The sequence below is a fragment of the Falco cherrug genome, chromosome 3 (genome assembly GCF_023634085.1).
Source record: "Falco cherrug isolate bFalChe1 chromosome 3, bFalChe1.pri, whole genome shotgun sequence".
Taxonomy (NCBI): domain Eukaryota; kingdom Metazoa; phylum Chordata; class Aves; order Falconiformes; family Falconidae; genus Falco; species Falco cherrug.
The window spans coordinates 48,568,954-48,587,856 of NC_073699.1; the positions used below are offsets into that span (position 1 = coordinate 48,568,954).

Below are 18,903 nucleotides of genomic sequence, written 5' to 3' on the forward strand. Positions count from 1 at the left end.
AAATTGTTTTCACAGGATTGAAGGAAGGAATCTTTTCTATTAGTTCTAAATGACTGAAGGTCCTGCTGTGAGTGTTCTTTTGCTGTATACATCCAGGTTTAGATTTGCACAAATTGTGGCATAGTAGGCTTGAAATGAGCAGAAACTAAAACTGTTGCTTTGTGCTGTGGAATAATACCACAGGTAAAGGCTAGGCTTATTTCACTACAGTAACTTTTCTCTGGATTTCAAATGGGATCCTAAGCTGCCTGAAAAGTGGTTCATAAAACTTATGCTATTTATCCCCATGAGGAACACATTCCAAACTCTAAACTGCTTTAAATCTTTCATTGCAATCTGGTATATTTAATTTGGAAGGCAAGTGTTCCATACACAACACATAGACAAAAGAGAATTTTATTAACTTTGACCTTACCAGGTGTGGGTTTGCTATAGTAGTAAGATCAGACTGAAAATTCACATTTTCAATAAAAGAAGGCTACTACAGAAATTTGCAAGAGCTCTAGGCAAATTTACAGATACATATATATATATATATATAAACAGGCAGGCTAGTTTTGCAGAAGAGCTTACCAACTGTCACAATCTCACAAACAGTATCATATAGTCCCAGATGAGTATCAAGCCAGTTCCACAATGGGAAGACCCATTCTTTGTCCAAGTCCTGTGATTCCTTGACTGTTACCATCTTGAGGTACATCCCAGCCCCATAGCCTTCTCCATGGTGTCCTATGACCACTTTTTGCAAATCACTCAGGGAAACAGCTTCCACCAAAAATGAATCCACCTGCAAAAAAAGGGAAATACTTAATAAAACAGAGTTTGGACCCAAATATACTTTAACTTCAGGGGAAATATAATCCTGGATTCAGCTGAGGATTTAAAATTCGTGTCTTTTTTTTATTATTTTTAATATTTAACATAACATCTATCCTCTGTAATCTATGAAAGCACTATACCTAACATTGAATTCCATATTCATCATTAATGATGCATTGTAACTTCTGAGCTTTAGACAATATGGATCATTTCATCAATAATTTCATATTACATTAAAATGTATATACCTCAAACTTATGACAGTCAAACAGTTATGACAAGATTTTGGTTCCAGTCAAACTTCTATCTTTCAGAGTATTTTAGCTTCTAAAATTTATCACACAAACCTAGATATATATTAATAGTCCTAAAGAAAAGTTAGAAATCTAAAAAGAAGGTGTTCGCTCCAAGATAGCTTCTAAATTCTTCTGCAATAGTCAGAAAAGCCTGTCTTTTTGTTTTTCTTACAAAATGAAAATCATTGTGGAAACAGCAAATGGAGAAAAAAGTAATAGAAGGGACTAAGTTAAGATGAAGGTGGAGAACAAGCCAAAAATGAAACATGGGAAGGGAAGCAGAATGGAGACGGCAGAGGAAGACAAAGAGAAGTAAACACAAGCATCAGTGTGTGAGAATAGGGGCAATAAAAACAAGACAAGGAAAAATGTGAAAAGCAAAGCAAGACATTATATGCCCCACTAACTTTTTGCTTGTAAGAAAGCCAGGTGTTCTGTATATGGCCCAGCCTAGGGCCAGATGGTAGTTGAAAAGGTCAAGAAGATTATTAACAACTGGTGTTGGAACAGCAATATCTAGGATTATATCTAACATCGTCATGCCAATAAAACATTCATTCAATAGTAGGAACTTACTAACCCAGATGTCAGGAAAATTGAAAAAGAACATATTAGCAAACCAATCTCTAAAAAATTTAATACTTGCCAAAATCCTATGTATAAAAATATTGGAGAAGTAGATTTTCTGTTACTAATATTAGAAGTACTTTCATATGCCAAAAATATTGAGGTAGGTTTTTTTAACAATAGTCAGGACCCAACAGCAGATTTTAAGCAGAAATAATTAACTTTTTAAAGTTAAGACATTTTAGGAAATAAATCTGTTCATGAAGGTAAATTAAAATAATGATTGTAGAGTGCTATCTTCTGTATATAAGGCATAGCTGCAGAAATGAAATCTAGAAATTCTCTGGTTTTTACCAATTCTTCTTTTACCCTACCAAGTGCTGTGGTAATTGTCTAATTAAATAATTTCACAGAAATGTAAGACTCTCCTTGACAGTGTACTTGGTAGTGAGCTTTTTTAAACGTCAATGTTCAGGGAGTGAACCTCTCATAGGAAAGCCTAAGAGAAGAATTTTATTGTTATTAGTCATCTAGAAACACTGGGTTTATGTGCATTCTCTTCTCTAAGTGGAATTCTTGTCTCTTGTCTAAACTTACTGACTAGACGTTGAGTTACTGTTTCATGTGGGATTGTGGTTACAGAAACATCACTGACTGCAGAAGTCTCACAGCAATTTCTGTAACATTTCGAATCACTGATTTTTAATTCTTTGCTACCTGTGCTGTTCTGTATTTGGAACGGAAAAGCAAGAAGCATGATCACAGAGGTTCTCCCCAGTAATCAGCTTTCTGTGTGCTCATGTGGAGCATTTATTATCATGTGGGGATGTCCTTGTACAGGAAAGACATAACACTGGCATTGGTTTACTGCAAATATCTGGAAGATAAATAAGATATATGTGCTAAACCCTGCACATATAACAGCATTTTTGTGCCATTACCTTATCCCTTTGAAATTTTCTTCCTTTTGCTAAAGACGTATGAAGTTTCCTTACGCCTGTGTCCCCTCTTTTGCCATAGAGAGTGATATAAACATTCGCAAAAGTTTCTGCTCCCCAGCGGTCACCAATATGTACAGACACAACATACTTATACACTGTACAAAAAGAAGAAAAAGTTCAAGTAAAGCTTGTTAAGTACAAGGTATACTTAAAAGAAAACATCAACAGAGAGTAATTAGTAAAACTACTGCTTGTTTTTATTTCTGCAGCTACCAAAAAATCTGCTACACAGTGACTGAAATAGTGAGGTTGCCCTTCATGAATCTGACCTCTTCATGCTAAGCTCAAAGAAGAATTTCCATTAATTTCCTTAGGAATTCAAAGGAAATTTTAGACTTATGCACCTTAGAGCTACTAAAATCTAGACAAATTCTGCCCAATTCTATTTTACTGTTCAAGACCTGGAAAATAAGAACTCATCTGTGTGTTCAGGGACTGTTAGAAATGGAATGATCTTTGTGGTAGATAATAACTATCACAGGTTAAAGAATAAGATACTATGTAAAGTTTATGTAAATTAGAATAGCAGAGACTGATGTAGCATAGCATCCGGATACACAACATGACATATAAGTATAAAAATTTACAAAATGCACTTATTAATTTAAGGTGCATATCAGGAGCTATAAACTTTTTGCCTCTATAATCCTCCAATATAAATGCACTTCTATACAGTCAGATTCGATTTTTTCTGAGGAAGATCATTAAATCACATACATATTCATGCTCATACAAAATGAATAACCAAAAATTTTGAAAGTAATTTTCAGTGTACAGTTCTGCCGAGTTAACATATAACTAATGTAATGCTACAGTTTCTTTTAAGGTCATGAATAGGACTGAGGTATTCAGGGACCAGAACTTCTGTAACTTTAGAAATGCAGTCATGCCTCTAATTACTCTTATCTCACAGTAACTGCTACCTTTTCTGAACAAACACAGTACTTCTGTTAAGTCTTCACATTCCAAGTGCACCTCTGAATATACTCTGAAACTCTCAGCATCTCAAAAAATAGACCTTAGCAATAAACAAATATAAAACTTTTTTGTACAATGAGGCTTACTTCTGATACCTGCATTAGTAATTAAAGCTATTAGAGCTATAAACTGACTAATTCACTAGTAAGTCTACCACAAATCATGTCCATGGCTTTGAACATGAGCTTTATCTTTTAAAAATATAATTACATTGTTCAGTTTTGCACACTTAGAATCATACAGAAGATTTAGCATCTGTGAAACCCAATATGCAACTGAACTGGAAAATTAAAATTTCTTAAGTGGTCAGCATTTTTGCAGTGCATATATGAAGACATTTGCAACAGAGCCACTGAAGATAGCAAATCCAGATAAAGTGCTATATTATATCTGTGGCATTGATTTCTTTTCAAAAGGCTAGTTAACACTGTTTATATCTTCTCAGTGGTTTTACCTGGTAAAGTTTTCTGGTCCTCATTGACTGCAGGGAATTCCTTCACCAGCTCCTTGTCATCTCTGTTAAGAGAGAGCCAGCAGTTACAGTTGAACTTCAGTTCTTGTTTTGTATGTAGCTCTTCCAAGCGAAAAGACTTCAAATGCCAACCCTCAAAGCCTGGCACATCATCACAGCTGACCCGAATCTTGTATACATCTCCCAGGTCTCCAGTCTCAATCTGCAACAAATATGATGAGGAAGAACGTAGTGTCAGGGCTGGTTCACCTATAGAGATTTTCCCAAATATCTGTGTAGAATTCCTAAACTTTAACCAATGGAAAAGATGAATTGGAGGCTGGAATAAGTGTGTTGAGAGAATCATTCCTTCTCTTTTTTATGGTATAATCATGGGTGAGATTGTCTCCCTTATTTTCCTCTGTTCCCTTACAAGTATTGTAAGCATGATTATCATTAGGGTGAGAGTTAAGGTTAAAATTAGTAACATCTCTGAATTTAAGCCCTTTAGACAAAGGGTAACATGTAAAGCTTTGACCCTACTGAATAAAGAGAACATTAACTTACAATTAAAGGTTCTGGTATCAGCAGTCAAGTGAGGTATTAAAATTAATGATAATTACTATGAGCCTAAAAAGTTTTAACTAAATTCTCATTTGCAAAATGATTGGATTTAGAACATGAAATTGCTTTATAACCAATTCTTTGGAAAAGAGAAGGGATATTTCTGCATGAAAGTAAATCATTAATGTTACAGAAATAACTCAGTAGAACAACACAGCCCTGTTCCCATACTACATATGGGAAATTCAAAATCTGGTTGCTGATTGTGGGCTTCTGTGAGATCTGGTTAAACCATCCAACCTCAAGCTGTGGGAACTGGGATACCAAACTGCATCAAGCACTAATTAACTGCCCAACATTAACCACTGCATAAGTCTTCTGAACACTGGGAAGAGGAGTGCTTCAGCCTTTCAGCTGGCAATTGCAAGAAAGACAGGGTGGGAAGCGATTTTTGCATGAAACAAGACAACTATTATTTTTTAAAGGTAACAATTATTTTTAAGAAATATCAAAACAGAAATTGTTGCCAGAGGCCTTCTTCTCTCATACTGCTTTTATCTTCTTCCAGACCAGTCACAACATAAGCTTTGGTGACTGTTGTCAGGAAATAAATGCTTTGTGCACCCAGTAGCATCACAGTAAGAAACTGAAGTTACTCTTACACAATCATGCTCTGGGACCAGCAGCATCACCAGCAGACTGGGTCCTAAAACAGAGTACAGAGCTCCTAATAGATTAATTTATTCTCCTTCCCAACAGAGCTTTGAACCTGAAAGCCCTTCACTGCTGACCCAGCTTGCTTAAAGCTAGTTCATGTGCTTTTGCACAGTGAACACATGCAAGTAGGGAAGTATCAGCTACCTTAATCTTATTAGTGAGGAAGAATATAAAAAGTGTGGGTTTGTCATTCTGGGAAACAGTTGGTCGATGTCATTAATAACCGTTATGCAAATCAGAATTAGTAAAACATCCAAGTATGAAGAGGAACAGTTAACTGAAAATAAAGCAACGTGCCAAAATAATTGTACAGGAGCTTGAACTGTTTGTGATACAGAACTTATGAAAAGAGGCCCATGGTAGGAAGGAATTGCATTTGATGACTTAAAAGATCTCTTCTAGTCTGAATTTCTTAAGGTGTTATAAGTGGTTGCCATGTCACTCCTACAAAATTTCAAGATTCAAGGCATTGTTCTTTAAGGAGCAGGGAAGAAATCCTTCCTAAAGCCACAGTGGTGGCTTTACACTGAAGAAGAAGGCACCAAACTTGTTCTCTCTCTAAGCCTAGCCTGCCCTGCCTGTCTGTATGCCATCATGCATGCAGAACTTAAGGCTGTCCCAGACTACAATGCACATGTGAGGGACATTATGCCTCTTGGATCTACCACGTCCTCACAGATTCCTCTGGTCTCCACCATTGTGCCACGAAAAGGGAAATACATGGGCAGAATTTAATGTCGAGTTTTTCATTCATGCTATGTATGCTGCAAAGGGTATTATTAACTATGATGGACCAAGTGATCTAATTCTTCCTAAAATATATATTCTTCTTTTATTAAATTTAACAGGAATTATTTGGATTCATTGAGAGGAAAGCACACAGGTTCTTCACCCACTTAAACTACAGTTCCTTCACAGGCAACATCATCATTGCTGCTTCTCTTTCAGAACAAGACTACTGACTTGTAAAATTAGTGCCTGCGGATTTTCTTTCTTGTAGATGCACCTCATGACTGTATCACACAGCTACTCTAAATGCCACGCACAACTTCTTCCATACAGCTCTCTCGTTTGGAGTTGCAACATTACAGAACTTGATATTTTTACATTACAGGGCAAGGTGTACCTCACATTTTACTATGTCTTCTGCTACCCAAATTTGGAATTCTCTGAGCTTCTAAATTGTCATAAATGCATGTGTTTTAATCCTTGTAGGAAATGCATAAATGAAATATATAGGAAAATTATTTCAGAATGCTGGACAGACTATTTAAAAGCAACAATTTCCCCTTTTGTTTCCAGACTCACAATTTCAATTAATTCCATGACTGCCTTTGAGCCAGCAAGCACTAGTAATTACACTGTCTATGATCCATGGAATGAAACACCAACTCTTTTCAGTTGTGTGTGTTAGATATTTGCCCCCTTTTTCATGGTTTTGTTTTTTACCCCAAGTTCTGGACATTATTAACCTCTCTGTTCATCTCCATCATTGTAACACAACATTGCCATTACATCATTCCTGTAATCCTTTTCTGAGCAATTTAATACGATCAGTTTCCCTTTGGAATACGGTATCCTATCTGATCCCATAATTGGCTTTTCCCTCCATCAATGCCTATTAATTGATGTAACATGACCTTCAAAGCAGAGACAGACAAATAATCCATCACAAAGTATATATCCAGTGAATATCCTAGTTTTAAATTCAGACAATGCTTGCAAGAAGACACTATACCTTGGGTTTTATTCATGATTATAATTTCCTGATATTTTTTCCACATATATTTCTTCTGAACAGTTTTATGTAATATTCAGTACTTGAAATCTTAGCTGAGTTGGATGTGATTTGTCATATAACTAACAACACAATATTTTTTCCAATACATGGTTGAAGTATCATAGCTCTTATAATCAAGAGGATTCTCTGGGAAAGCCATGGGTGTTTTGAAGATCTCAGGTAACTGATGAAGATGATTAGAGAATTTCATATTTTGAATCTTCTCCTTTTTGATTCACCCAGGACTTCTCCTAAGCCTTCAATGCCTAATGCAACTAAGGCTTTGTAAAATTTACTGTTTGGGTGCACCTATAAATTAAATTCATTATTACTGCCCTGTCTAAAAAAAAAAAAAAAAAAGTGCATAAATTATTCTAGTTGAAGGTGTGGTCAAAGCATCCTAAAACTACTACTGCACTGTCAGTTTACTTTCATTTTCCAGGTTATTTTCCGATGTGTTTATTGAAGGTGTCATGATTTCTTACCATGCTATCTTCAGTGCTAGAACTCTCAGCAGATTCAATAACATTGACACATTACCTCCTTCTCAATTTATTTTTAGAACTAAAGTGTTCTAATTAAATGTATTCTTATTTAAGCAGCTCACCCACTGTACTACAGATGCCTGAGACCACTGAAACCCAACAACTGTACCTGATAGCATGCTGCTATTTTATCTCTTTTAGCAATTTATTCTTTACGCCTGCTACATGCAATTAAACTACACCTGCTCTTTCACAGGAGTTGGGTAGAAATATTTTGGATCAAATAATCATTCTGAATACAATACACATCTGTGCATCCATTTGTGTGAGAACACCTGGAAAATCAGGAATTTACATGCCTTCCTGTCCACAGTGTGCAATAAGTGTATGTCTGAGATCAAAATTAAGCCTACTGGTTCAAAACAATGTGAGCTGTTTATAGCACATAACCTGTTGTTCTTTTTACTGCACTATATTACCGAGGACATTTGTCTAAGACCAGGATCTTGGGGGGGGCTTTAAAAGTTCATTTACTCCTGCTTGTTGGAAAGCTGAATTCACAGCTTGTCCTCCTTGTGATACTGTGCTCATGCCTCCAGCCTGCTGCTACAGTGGGAGAATGTGAGCAAACCTTCTGTATTCTTCTGAATAGCCTTAATAAGAACAAAAAAAGGGAGAATAAAAAAAAAGTGAGTTTATGAGTTGAACCACCCAGAGAAGATATGAAGGTATTTATGAAGATATCCGTGAATCCCCAAATGCTCCTTTATGTCAGACCCACTATTCTGATTTCCTTAGAATGCCCCAAAACCTGTGAAACAAACACTGTAAGCAATGTGGCAGAAACAAAATTTCATGCACTTTAAACAATACTCAAATAGTTTTAACTTCTTTGTATAAAGCAACAAAACCAAACACACAAATAGCTAAGGGGAAAACATAGGCACTAACCCAAAGCCAATCCAAAGTATGAACAAGCATTCTAGAAAGCCATTGGAGTGGGAGCCCAGTACAATGGATATGGTGCTATAGTACCTAGGATAGTGTACTATGAGGGACAACCACAACTGACACATAACAATACTAATTTCTCTGAGCATGGTACCCAGTCATTGAAATTCGGCAGTCTTAACAAGACATACATGTCATTTGGGAAATTACCAACAAGTTAGACGTAGCAGAGGCCTGCTTTATGCAATGAAGCCTGCCAAAATTCAGCCAGCTGGTGCGGTTGCTCCATAGATAGATTCTGCCTCTACTGACCTCTTCAATTTATGTCAATGGTTTAGGAAGCTCCTTTTGTTGCTCAGTGTGTTTCCTGTCTGTTTTCTGATAAGCAGCTGCTTTCCTGTCTTTAAGAAGTGCCATTTATCTTTTCATTTACTCCCTGTAAAGTTCTTAAATGGCTTTAGTTTGTTGTTTAAATTAAAAATTCAGCATGGATCAGGTCATTACAATGAAGCTTTGACAACATTTTCTAAATGTAGTTTTGCCACTCTTTTCAGGACGTTTATTGCAGCCATTGAAAAGTATTTCTGAGCTTTATAAAACTGCTTTGAATTGTAAGCTCTTTTTCCCATCTCACTGGCTAGAAGCTGTACTTCATGCCAATCAACAGAATTTGCAGTGAGTTAACCTAGAAAACCAGGACAGAATCTAAACATTAAAACGATGCCTCAGATGAATCCTCTCAAAGCAGCAGGATGCATCAGGTGTACAGGTAGTCAGGGCTGTGTTAGGGTTGATTTCAATGCTGGCCATATATATGCCATTGCTTCAGGGTTCATCACACTTTGATATGCCTGAATACATTCTGTACTGATTTATGATTATCCAGAAAAATCCTCTGCCTGCTGGCCTGAGAGAAAGGACTATTTTTGGGGAGAGTGGATGCTGCTTTACAAAGACTGAAATAAAGAAAAGAAAAGCCCACTTGTGTCCCCTGGGAATACTGTTAGATCCTTCATTTTCTGCTTTCGCAAATAATTGTATATTGCCTTTTGTATAAACCGCAACTCAGGAATCTTTAGAGAATTGGAAAAAATGCAAGATGAGCTGGTGAATGCAATAAATTACACAAAAGGGACCATTTTTCTCCATGATACATACCCTCGAAGGCACTGAAAATTCAAAGAGAACACTACAGCTGTCTGTAGAGGAACAGGAATACCAGAAAAATGACCCAAGATCTAAAGTTGTATCATTCCATCTTTGTAAATAAATATGTCATTTGTACCAGTTAAACTAGCATTCCACACGTGTGTGTATATATATACTTTTTTGTTGTTATATGTCATAATGAACTCTGTGCAGTACTTTATATTTATGACTTACAATGAATTCATCTGTTGCTCTGGGTAGAAAGCACACATATCCTGGGTTTTGCGGAGAAAGCAGAAGCTCATCACTTTTGCCCTTTGAGCCATAAATCACAAGGGTCCTTTTACACTCTTGTGGCTCTGGGGAATCTCCGTCTGTTTTAACCTGCACCCTCCACTGTTGTGCTAAACAAAACAAAAACATCTTTCTCATTAATGTAGCAATTAAACAGTTGTAGTATCAATGGCAGAGAGCAATGGATGTCTTTGTTATTATTACAAAGAAGAATTTAAAGATTACTATGAAGTTACATTCCATTTAATAAAAATAGATAGACATCCCTTCTCTTGAAGATAATTGTAACTTAAATCAGACTTGATAAACACAAGACAATTGAAGTGGGTTTGAAAGCGGAAATTAACACCAAGAAAGCAGCAAAAGTACTCTGCCTAGGTTTTTGCATTCTTTATAACAAAATAGTTGCTTTAATTACAGTAATTAATTTATTAAATTCCAGTTCTTAAAGTGTTCTTACATAACATGAAAAAGAAAACTAACATTTTTAAAGACTTGCATGTGATCAATTTGCAAGAATTGCTGGATAATACACAACCAGTTAAACAATGAAACTTAAACTTCTTTTCTCAGATTTTTCTAATTTAATTTGTCATGTTGTCTTCTTATTTGTCAGATCAGATCATTCATTAGGGATGAATCCAAAATTTAGGGAATTCCAAAGAGGTGTTTGCCCTGACCTCAGTTCATGGTTTGGGCCTTTCAGACATTCTTTTTTGGTAGGTGATGTGTACTCATTCAGAAGTCCAGAATGCAACTGAGAAGTTACAGAAAACCATTCCAGGTGTGGAAAAAGTACTATGTCTTAGATGGACAGTATAGATTAGAAAGTTACTTAACTTATTGAAAGTAAATCTTCCCCTGAATTTGAACTAATTATTTGTAGAAAAGGCACTTGATCCCGCATGGCAAAGGGAACTTAACAGCGAAAGGAAATTAAAAGCCTACGCTTAGACTGTGACCAGTACTGTGCTAATATGATAATTTGCTAACAGGATTAATATAAAGAGAACTAGTTTGCGATTTTGTGTAAGCCTGTAATGCAATGTGCTGACAAAATAAATTTTAGAACAGCTTAATTCAGAAATAAATTGGTTGTTATTTTTTTTCTTATGATACTGTGCGGTTTTTTCATAGCTTTTGTTTTCCTCTGCCTGCTTGGAGTTGGAGACTGGCTGAAAACCTGATCTGGTTTTCTTGAGTTATAATTTTTCCCTGTTTGTCACATTGCTTTCTTTAGCTAATTCTGGTTTTCCCCTTGTAAAAGCTGTTTATGCATTACATCTGACCGTTCCCTGATTCTTCTAGGCTCAGCTACAAAACGCCAGGCAACTACACATCTCACAGTCAGTCTTCCGAGTAACATGCTGGCTGAAAGGATCCTTCCATCTGAATTCTTTTTTGAGGTCATTTCCAGGAATGCATCAGATGTACCATGTAGGAGATCTACGCTTTGCCTAATGAGGAACTTTTGTTGTTTGATATATGTGCCAGCTTTGAATTTTATCTCCTTGTGCCAGGCTGGCATGTGGTACCCTTCAGGGTGTCACACTTGGTGAAGTCAAGCACCGTTTAAGCTTTTACTGTTCCTGAGCACTCCGAGGGTTTATGAGCAGCTTCAAATTTTTACAAAGACTCCCAACATAGCCCTGAACCTCTTATCCTCTCCAACCATGCCTGATTTGGAATGCCGTCCCAGGAACACAGCAGAGAGGGAATTAAGATCATTTTGCATTACTGTGTTTCCCAGCTTTTTCTTTTTTTTCTCTTTGTAATATCTATCTGCTTCAGGAGAGAGCAAGCCCCAACTTAGGAGAAAGCACAGATACATAACTGTCTGCTCCCTGCTCAAAGAGGCAGCATGTTTAAAGAAGGTATTTCATGCAAGGTGATGTATTTTAATTAATATCCATGACTGTATTTTAAATTATTTCAGAAGAAAGGCTAAGAACACTGATTGGGAGTTTTCCAGGAAATAAATTAGTAGTTAACAGCTTTAAGACCTCTTAGCATCTGTGACTGTTTTTCTCCTACATTTACTTTTAATGCTTCTACAATTTGGTAACTGAGCTAACCCAGACTGCCTGCATTTTCTCTCAGTTCAGCAAATTCATTTAAGCTGCTCATGCTAGAATAAGAAAAAAAATCTTTTATCTAATATCATATTCACTTAGACAGCTACTTGGTAAGAATGGGTACACCAGACAGGAGACAGATGCCAAATACTTATTATGTTCAGTGACTTCTATATATCTTTTCAGGTTATTCTGAAGTTCTGGAAATCAGATAACTGGACTTGAGTAGTTCATCTTCTGCATTTCATATTCATGGCCACATTAGAAAAAAGAGACTTCTCCTCATACTACTGAAATGCATTAACTTCCTTTCAGAGTGACTGGCGTGTTAGCGTATTATTGTACTTTTATTTGTAAAGCTGTAGCTATTTTCTTTGAGACATCAGTATGGGAACTCCTGAAATGAATGGTGGAGAGGAAATAAAATTCTGTGAATAAAATCTCAGAATTCTCTCTTTTCTAAACTAATATAACCAAGGATCTGATTTCACATTACAGAGATGTATCCAGAGTTACATTAGAAGCAGGAGTCATTTGCTGACTTCCAGAAGTTAAATGGAATTAATCATAACAATTTTCTTCCAGAAAGTCTTTTAACCACTAGTTTGGAACCTGAAAGATGCTTGCAGTAAAACTGTGAAAATCAAACCTGCGATGACTTCTGCACATAGCAAACTGGCCAACATGAAGTCAATGTCTTGTAATATAACTCAGGAAACTGAAAAAGGAAGGCTTTTTTCTGTTTTTTAAAATATGAACAAATTATGTATTTTTAGAAGACTGCCACCATTATTTTTATAATACATTATTCCAATTATTTTCACTCTTTTTGGGGGGCTTAAGACCTAGAATGACATTCACACTTAGTTAGATGTAGGAGCAGGTTGCTTACTTCCCAGGAATTGTAGAAATTTGTGTTGCCTTGAGGCAGCGTAGTCAGTCTGTGTATTTTATTTTCTTAGCCTCCACCCAGCAATACATAGTATCATTGATTTTTAGAAGGAGGACCAATCCATTTACAATTTGGGAATTCTGTGATTATTCTTACCCCATTAGCAAATACTTTGAAGGTGGGGAATAATTTAAAAACAAAAGAAGTCATGGGAGAATTTACTGAATATTTTCTCTTTTCTTACGAATTTTCCATATGTCTTAATACCAACAACTTTGCACAACACAAGAAAAGTCAACCTAGAAATATCTATTAACTGAACTTGTTCATTTATGTTGAAGAATATTTTATTTGCTGCCTACAAAAGCCCACAATACCACAGAGCACCCTACAGGAATCACCTTACAGGAGCCCTGCTCCTTGTAACTGACTGCAGTGCAGGCAACATTGGAATTATGCTATGTCTGGTCTTCTTGCTTTGAAAGAAAATTCTTATCTATGTGCTATTAACAATACTCCATCTATTTTGAGGCAGAAAAGGAAAAGAAATAGAGAAAATGGGAGGAAGTGGTAAAATTCCCCTACAATATAGGAAAATTTTAGTGTGATATGAAGTCCCACTCTCTCTCAAAACAGCTCCATTTGAGAGCTGAGAGCAGCTCTCTGCCTTCTCTACCAGGGCAATACAATTTGTCTTTTTATTGTGCATCAAATATACAAGGTGGAAACACAAGAATATAGATAAATCTGCTCCTGCGCCTGATTTGTCATAATCTCTTTGTAATCTACAGATGTATGAAAGTTGCTGAGAAAGCTTGATACAGACACGCTGCATTTTGGCAGAATCCAAAGCTAGCAGCAGTGTTCACAGGGATCTGGGATTTATGTTTCACTGAAGCTGCCATAATGCCAGCCTGGCTGAAAAAGGACCAGGAGCCCTCAAGTAACCTCCTTAGCAATGACGACTTTCAAACTCTTATTTGGCTAGGTGGTTGAACAGGTTACTAGCCTTACCCACAGAGAATGATATTTCTGACCTTCAGAGTGACTTGTAAAGTGTTTTGGTTTGTAACCATTGCTTTAGACCTGACCTAGGCACAATTATCTTGACCTGAAACTCACCAAACAAAACTGAATTAGGCCAATCAACATTCTATGACTTTCTCTGAAGCCCACTTCCAGAGTGCAGCTCATATAGAATATGACCACATGAATGCATAAAACATTGGCTCCCTAACATCAACATTGCTGCTTGCCTCTCATTCAGTAAATGTCTATTACACAGAAAGTTTTCACTTCCACCGGGAATGGGGCTCCTATCTGTTCTACCATATGAAATCTTCACTGCTACAGCTGCTGGGAGAATTTAAAGCAATTACTTTTTCTTCCAAGACTCTGCATCTCTGGAATTCTCTCTCATCACCTCTAACCCTGGTACAGTGTCATGACTGACTGACACAGAATTGAGTATAAGATACTTTTCCAAACCTCTCGTGATCATTACCCTCCTATAAACCTCAGTCTTTTCACATGCAGGGTCTATGAGGTAACTAGTATGACAACATAAATTAAACTGTAAACAATCCTGAGATCAGTCCTGCTCATCATCTTTTTTACAGAAGGTGTAAAAGCATTATCTCTCACCTATCACAGTTCCTTAATGGAATGCCCCCCTGGGTAAAGAGAAGATGGCTAAAGAGCAATTCAAGATAAGCTGATGCATAGCTAATTGGCAGAATACTTTGTAAAAATTTTCTTCTTTGTAGCTTCATTGTTCACAAGCTCTGATCTCAACCTAAGAAACCAGCACACACTCTTTGGGTCCTCCTGGACATCTCGACAATGTGACATTTCACAAATTGGTTAAGAGTAAGCCCCTCCTTTCTTCTCATAATCAATATATTGTGGCTAACCACTCTTGACACACAGGCTCTCAGCAGTCTGTGCATCTGTGCCTGCTTATTATAGCGTAATAAAGAATGAAGCTGCACTGGAAAGACTTAGATTAGTAGTAAAATACAGTCTATTTTCTAAACATAAGGTGAAATAGATATTATGGCTACAACTCTGAACTGTGCAGTTAGCAGAATGCAGAATCCAATTCCAAGTCACTTGTGAAAATCAAATTTCTCTGTGAAAAAAACTTTACTTACCCACGTTAATCAGTCTCCTCTTGTCAAAGTTATGTTGCCATGGAACAATAAAGCTGTTGACTAAACTGTTTGATTGAATGCAAATAATTTAACTTTCACTGAAACTGGAATTGGATTGAGAGATCGGGACTCATCCTACAGAAGGCAAGTCTCTGTTTTCAGACACAAATGCAATTGTTACTTTTTTTACTTTAGCTTCTCCCATGCAGTTCCCAGACACAGTTACACAGAATACATACTTACAGTTAAATGTTTAAAACATACTTGCATCAGTCTGTTTTCTGGTTAGGGAGAAATGCAGAGATGGTATCCCAAATTTTAAACACTTGGAAAGTACTAGCGTACCAAGTGACGGGGCTGTCTTTATAGGTATAAAAACAGAAAGCTGGGCAATTAGTTTTTTATTAAATTCTTTCTATCAATTCAAGCTGATTTAGTGAACTGATTGCATATACTACATTTAGCTTCAGTAACAGATTTGGAGTTTAGCCCTGCATTATTTCTGGTTCCTTTGGGAATACCCTGATGGATTTTGACCTGAAAACACTTCCACTGACACTTCACAACACATTTTTCAACTTGCTGATGTTTGCTAGGGGGCCTGTCCCCATGTATTAAATGGCAGTGACATTGGGATAAACAAAACAACACTTGAATCTTTTCTCAGAAGAATTCCTGGTTGATTTCAGGACAGAATAGTAGAAATATGAAGAAAACCAGAAAAAGTTATGAGCTTTTCTCAATTACTTGTAAAGGCCTAGTCCTTTCTGTAGACTACTGCCAACCAATTTGTCTTCATTTTCTCTCACAGTTGGTAATTTACATAATATAATAAGGTCACTTGCTCAAATATTTGTCACAATACTGTTTTACAGATTAAATCCAAACAGCAAAAACAATGCTGCAGAAAATAACTCTTACCTTTAAGGAACACCTTCATTGAACTGCCATCCTCTAAAATATGAACAGGAAAAAAAAATATGTGAACAAGCTTTATTATCAACTTTTCTTCTTAAGTTACAGACTTATTCAGAAGGGTTCCTCAGTAATAACTAGGCATTAAGTATATACTATATTGTCATAACACGAAATACTTACTATTGGCAGTTAGTTCCCTCTCAGTTTTCCCATCGTCTTGATATTCATCTAACCATCTTTCATTGCAAAAACAAATATAATAAGATTAATAAAAGGTATCTATATTTTACAAATAATCTGACAATTACCTTCTCTCCTCAACAGTATTTTTTAATGTTTTTATCAAATTATGCCTTGAAACTACTCTCTAGGTCGAATTTTCTCTTATACATCCATCAAAGTTGACTTGAATCATATTTGGAGAATTTGGATCACTGATTCAGGCAAATAGTAATTTTCATGGTAGCTATATGAAGTACATTATATGAAATATGAAGTATTTCTGGAAGTTTCTAAAGCTACTGTAGATCTGCAGCAATTAACTAAATTTACTTGACTTTAATACTAATGAATACATGGAGATTTCCTGCAGTATCATTTCACTACAAACATACACCCATACTCCTTTGGTTGACCCCACACACTCATATAATAACACTTTACAACCTTTAACAATCTCCTTATTTAAAAATGAATAAATATGTGCTCACTATCAGCTTCTATTCTATTGGCTCATGTTGATGTTGCATTTCTGTAAGTCCAGGGAGCCATAATATATTTCACTTCTTGTATGTAACAGAACTATGAATACAAGTCTTATGTATGAAGTCCTCCCTCCTCCTCCCTCTCCCTCCTCCTCCCTCCTCCTCCCTCTCCCTCCTCCTCCCTCTCCCTCCTCCTTCTTTCTCCTCCCTCTCCCTCCTCCTCCCTCTCACTCCTCCTCCCTCTCACTCCTCCCTCTCCCTCCTCCCTCTCCCTCCTCCTCCTTCTCCTGGAAGCTATTTCAGCCATGTAACCCAAATTCACAGATTCTGGAAACCACATACTACAGAATCAACTGGATCTACATCACAATTCTTCAAATTATTTCTATTGTACTGAATATATTAATATATAAACATACACAGATCCTTACTTCCATATATTGGCTTATTTTATGGGTTGTGGTTTTTTGTTATAGCCGTATGATTCAGCTTCATGACTGCTAAAAGTTCAGGTTGCAGTTGCCTCAGATAATAAGAAAATTTGTGAGAATAGGCTGTTTAGTAATTGTTAGAACTGACAGAGACAAGCATTTTTTAATTTTGCCCATGGTAGCAAAATTCTAGACCTAGTAAGACAGACAAGTAAAGATTTACTAAATGAAAGGGAATATTGTAGTTCTTTAGGAGAAAAGTTTAAGATTTCCAGGATGTGTATAAGGTTTACAGTGACTGAGAAATAGAAACTGACCAAAATCAGTGCAGCTAGACCTTTACACATAATACTTCTGAAAAGAATGAGAACTGAAAGCATGTTTATTTTAATGTGGTCTCTGTATAATTTAAATTTTAAAAAGATCTATGCACCTTTCCTCCTATGCAACATTTGGTTTTGGACTTCTTTGCATTGGTCTATGACTCCCTTCTATACCAGTACAGCATTTTTTTGTTCCTTGTCTTCACTGGCAAAATTTTTCATCCCTTTTATGTTGAAAAACTCTGGGGCATTGCTCATACATCTAAGTTGTGTGCACATGCCTGTTCTGCAATTTTTTCCTTAGTGTAACAAATTCGTTTTTTCCATGAATGGCTTACCTATTACAAGGAAATACAAACTCCTGAACTTCCTTTCCTTCTTTATGTTTGATGACAATCTTATCCAGGAACCATCCACTGCCTGTGTTGAAATGACAGAAGTTTATCATGTGAAATAATGCATTTTTATTTTGAATACATTTAAAGAAAAAAGCCCACAATATCTTTTTCCAGCAGAAACACATGTCCAATTAAGACAGAGCTCAGCTAAACAGATATGTTAACAGAATGAAAGCTTTATTATTCTGTGTCTCTCACTAGACATACAATGTTAATTCCTCTCTGCCTTGCTCTGTTCTAATTTTAAGAGGGGTGGGTTTTTTCCTTGGAGACAAGTATGTGCACACATGTGCAAACTGACAGTGCCATTCACATCCCAGCCTACATCTTTTGATTCCTTGTGATCAGGCACAAGGATGTCAGGACAAATCTACACACTTAACTGAGATTTGTGTGAAAGCTGCAAATTTTGGTCCTCTGTGAGTGAAGTTCTTATTGCATATATAAGAGTATTAATTAATAAATCATGAAGACTACTGCTCTCATTTGCAAATGGAGTGGGACTTTGGCTTTGGAGGGGCTTTGTATGTCTAGGTGGCAGTAACTGGGAAAACTAATGGTCCAGGGATCCAGGACCAACAACTGGACAGACTGAGCATCTAAGGCCAACTACTGGAGGCCTTATACATCCATGAGTATGTATATATTTGTATGTATGGATATATAGATATATATATACACACACATCCATAATGAACATGTATATATATATGTAGATATATAGATGTGTGTGTGTGTGTGTGTGTGTGTATATGTGTGTGTATATATGTATATATTTGCCATTGACGGACTGCCATTCCAGTCAGCAGGAGAGCATAACAGGATAAGGTCATTGGTGCTGTTTGTGTCTGTGTATGTGCTATGGATCCGTGTGACCAGCCATCTGCATATGTATATGTGCTTTATAAATGTGTTTGTGTGTGTGACTACTGGGAACACATACTCAACCTTGCTACT

The 18,903-nt window shown here is 36.5% G+C and overlaps 1 protein-coding gene across 1 annotated transcript in view; it reads right to left on the reverse strand.

Annotated features, from left to right (window-relative positions):
• The window catches only part of LOC102057144 (RP1, axonemal microtubule associated), a 144,797-nt gene that overhangs the window by 70,494 nt on the left and 55,400 nt on the right, over positions 1 to 18,903 (reverse strand). The window contains exons 14-20 of the mRNA XM_055706318.1: positions 17,887 to 17,968; positions 16,271 to 16,326; positions 16,094 to 16,126; positions 9,993 to 10,162; positions 4,116 to 4,335; positions 2,624 to 2,778; positions 574 to 787 (exon numbers count right to left, since the gene is read on the reverse strand). Coding sequence (XP_055562293.1) covers positions 574 to 787; positions 2,624 to 2,778; positions 4,116 to 4,335; positions 9,993 to 10,162; positions 16,094 to 16,126; positions 16,271 to 16,326; positions 17,887 to 17,968 — 930 coding nt within the window. The remainder of the gene's footprint in view (positions 1 to 573; positions 788 to 2,623; positions 2,779 to 4,115; positions 4,336 to 9,992; positions 10,163 to 16,093; positions 16,127 to 16,270; positions 16,327 to 17,886; positions 17,969 to 18,903) is intronic.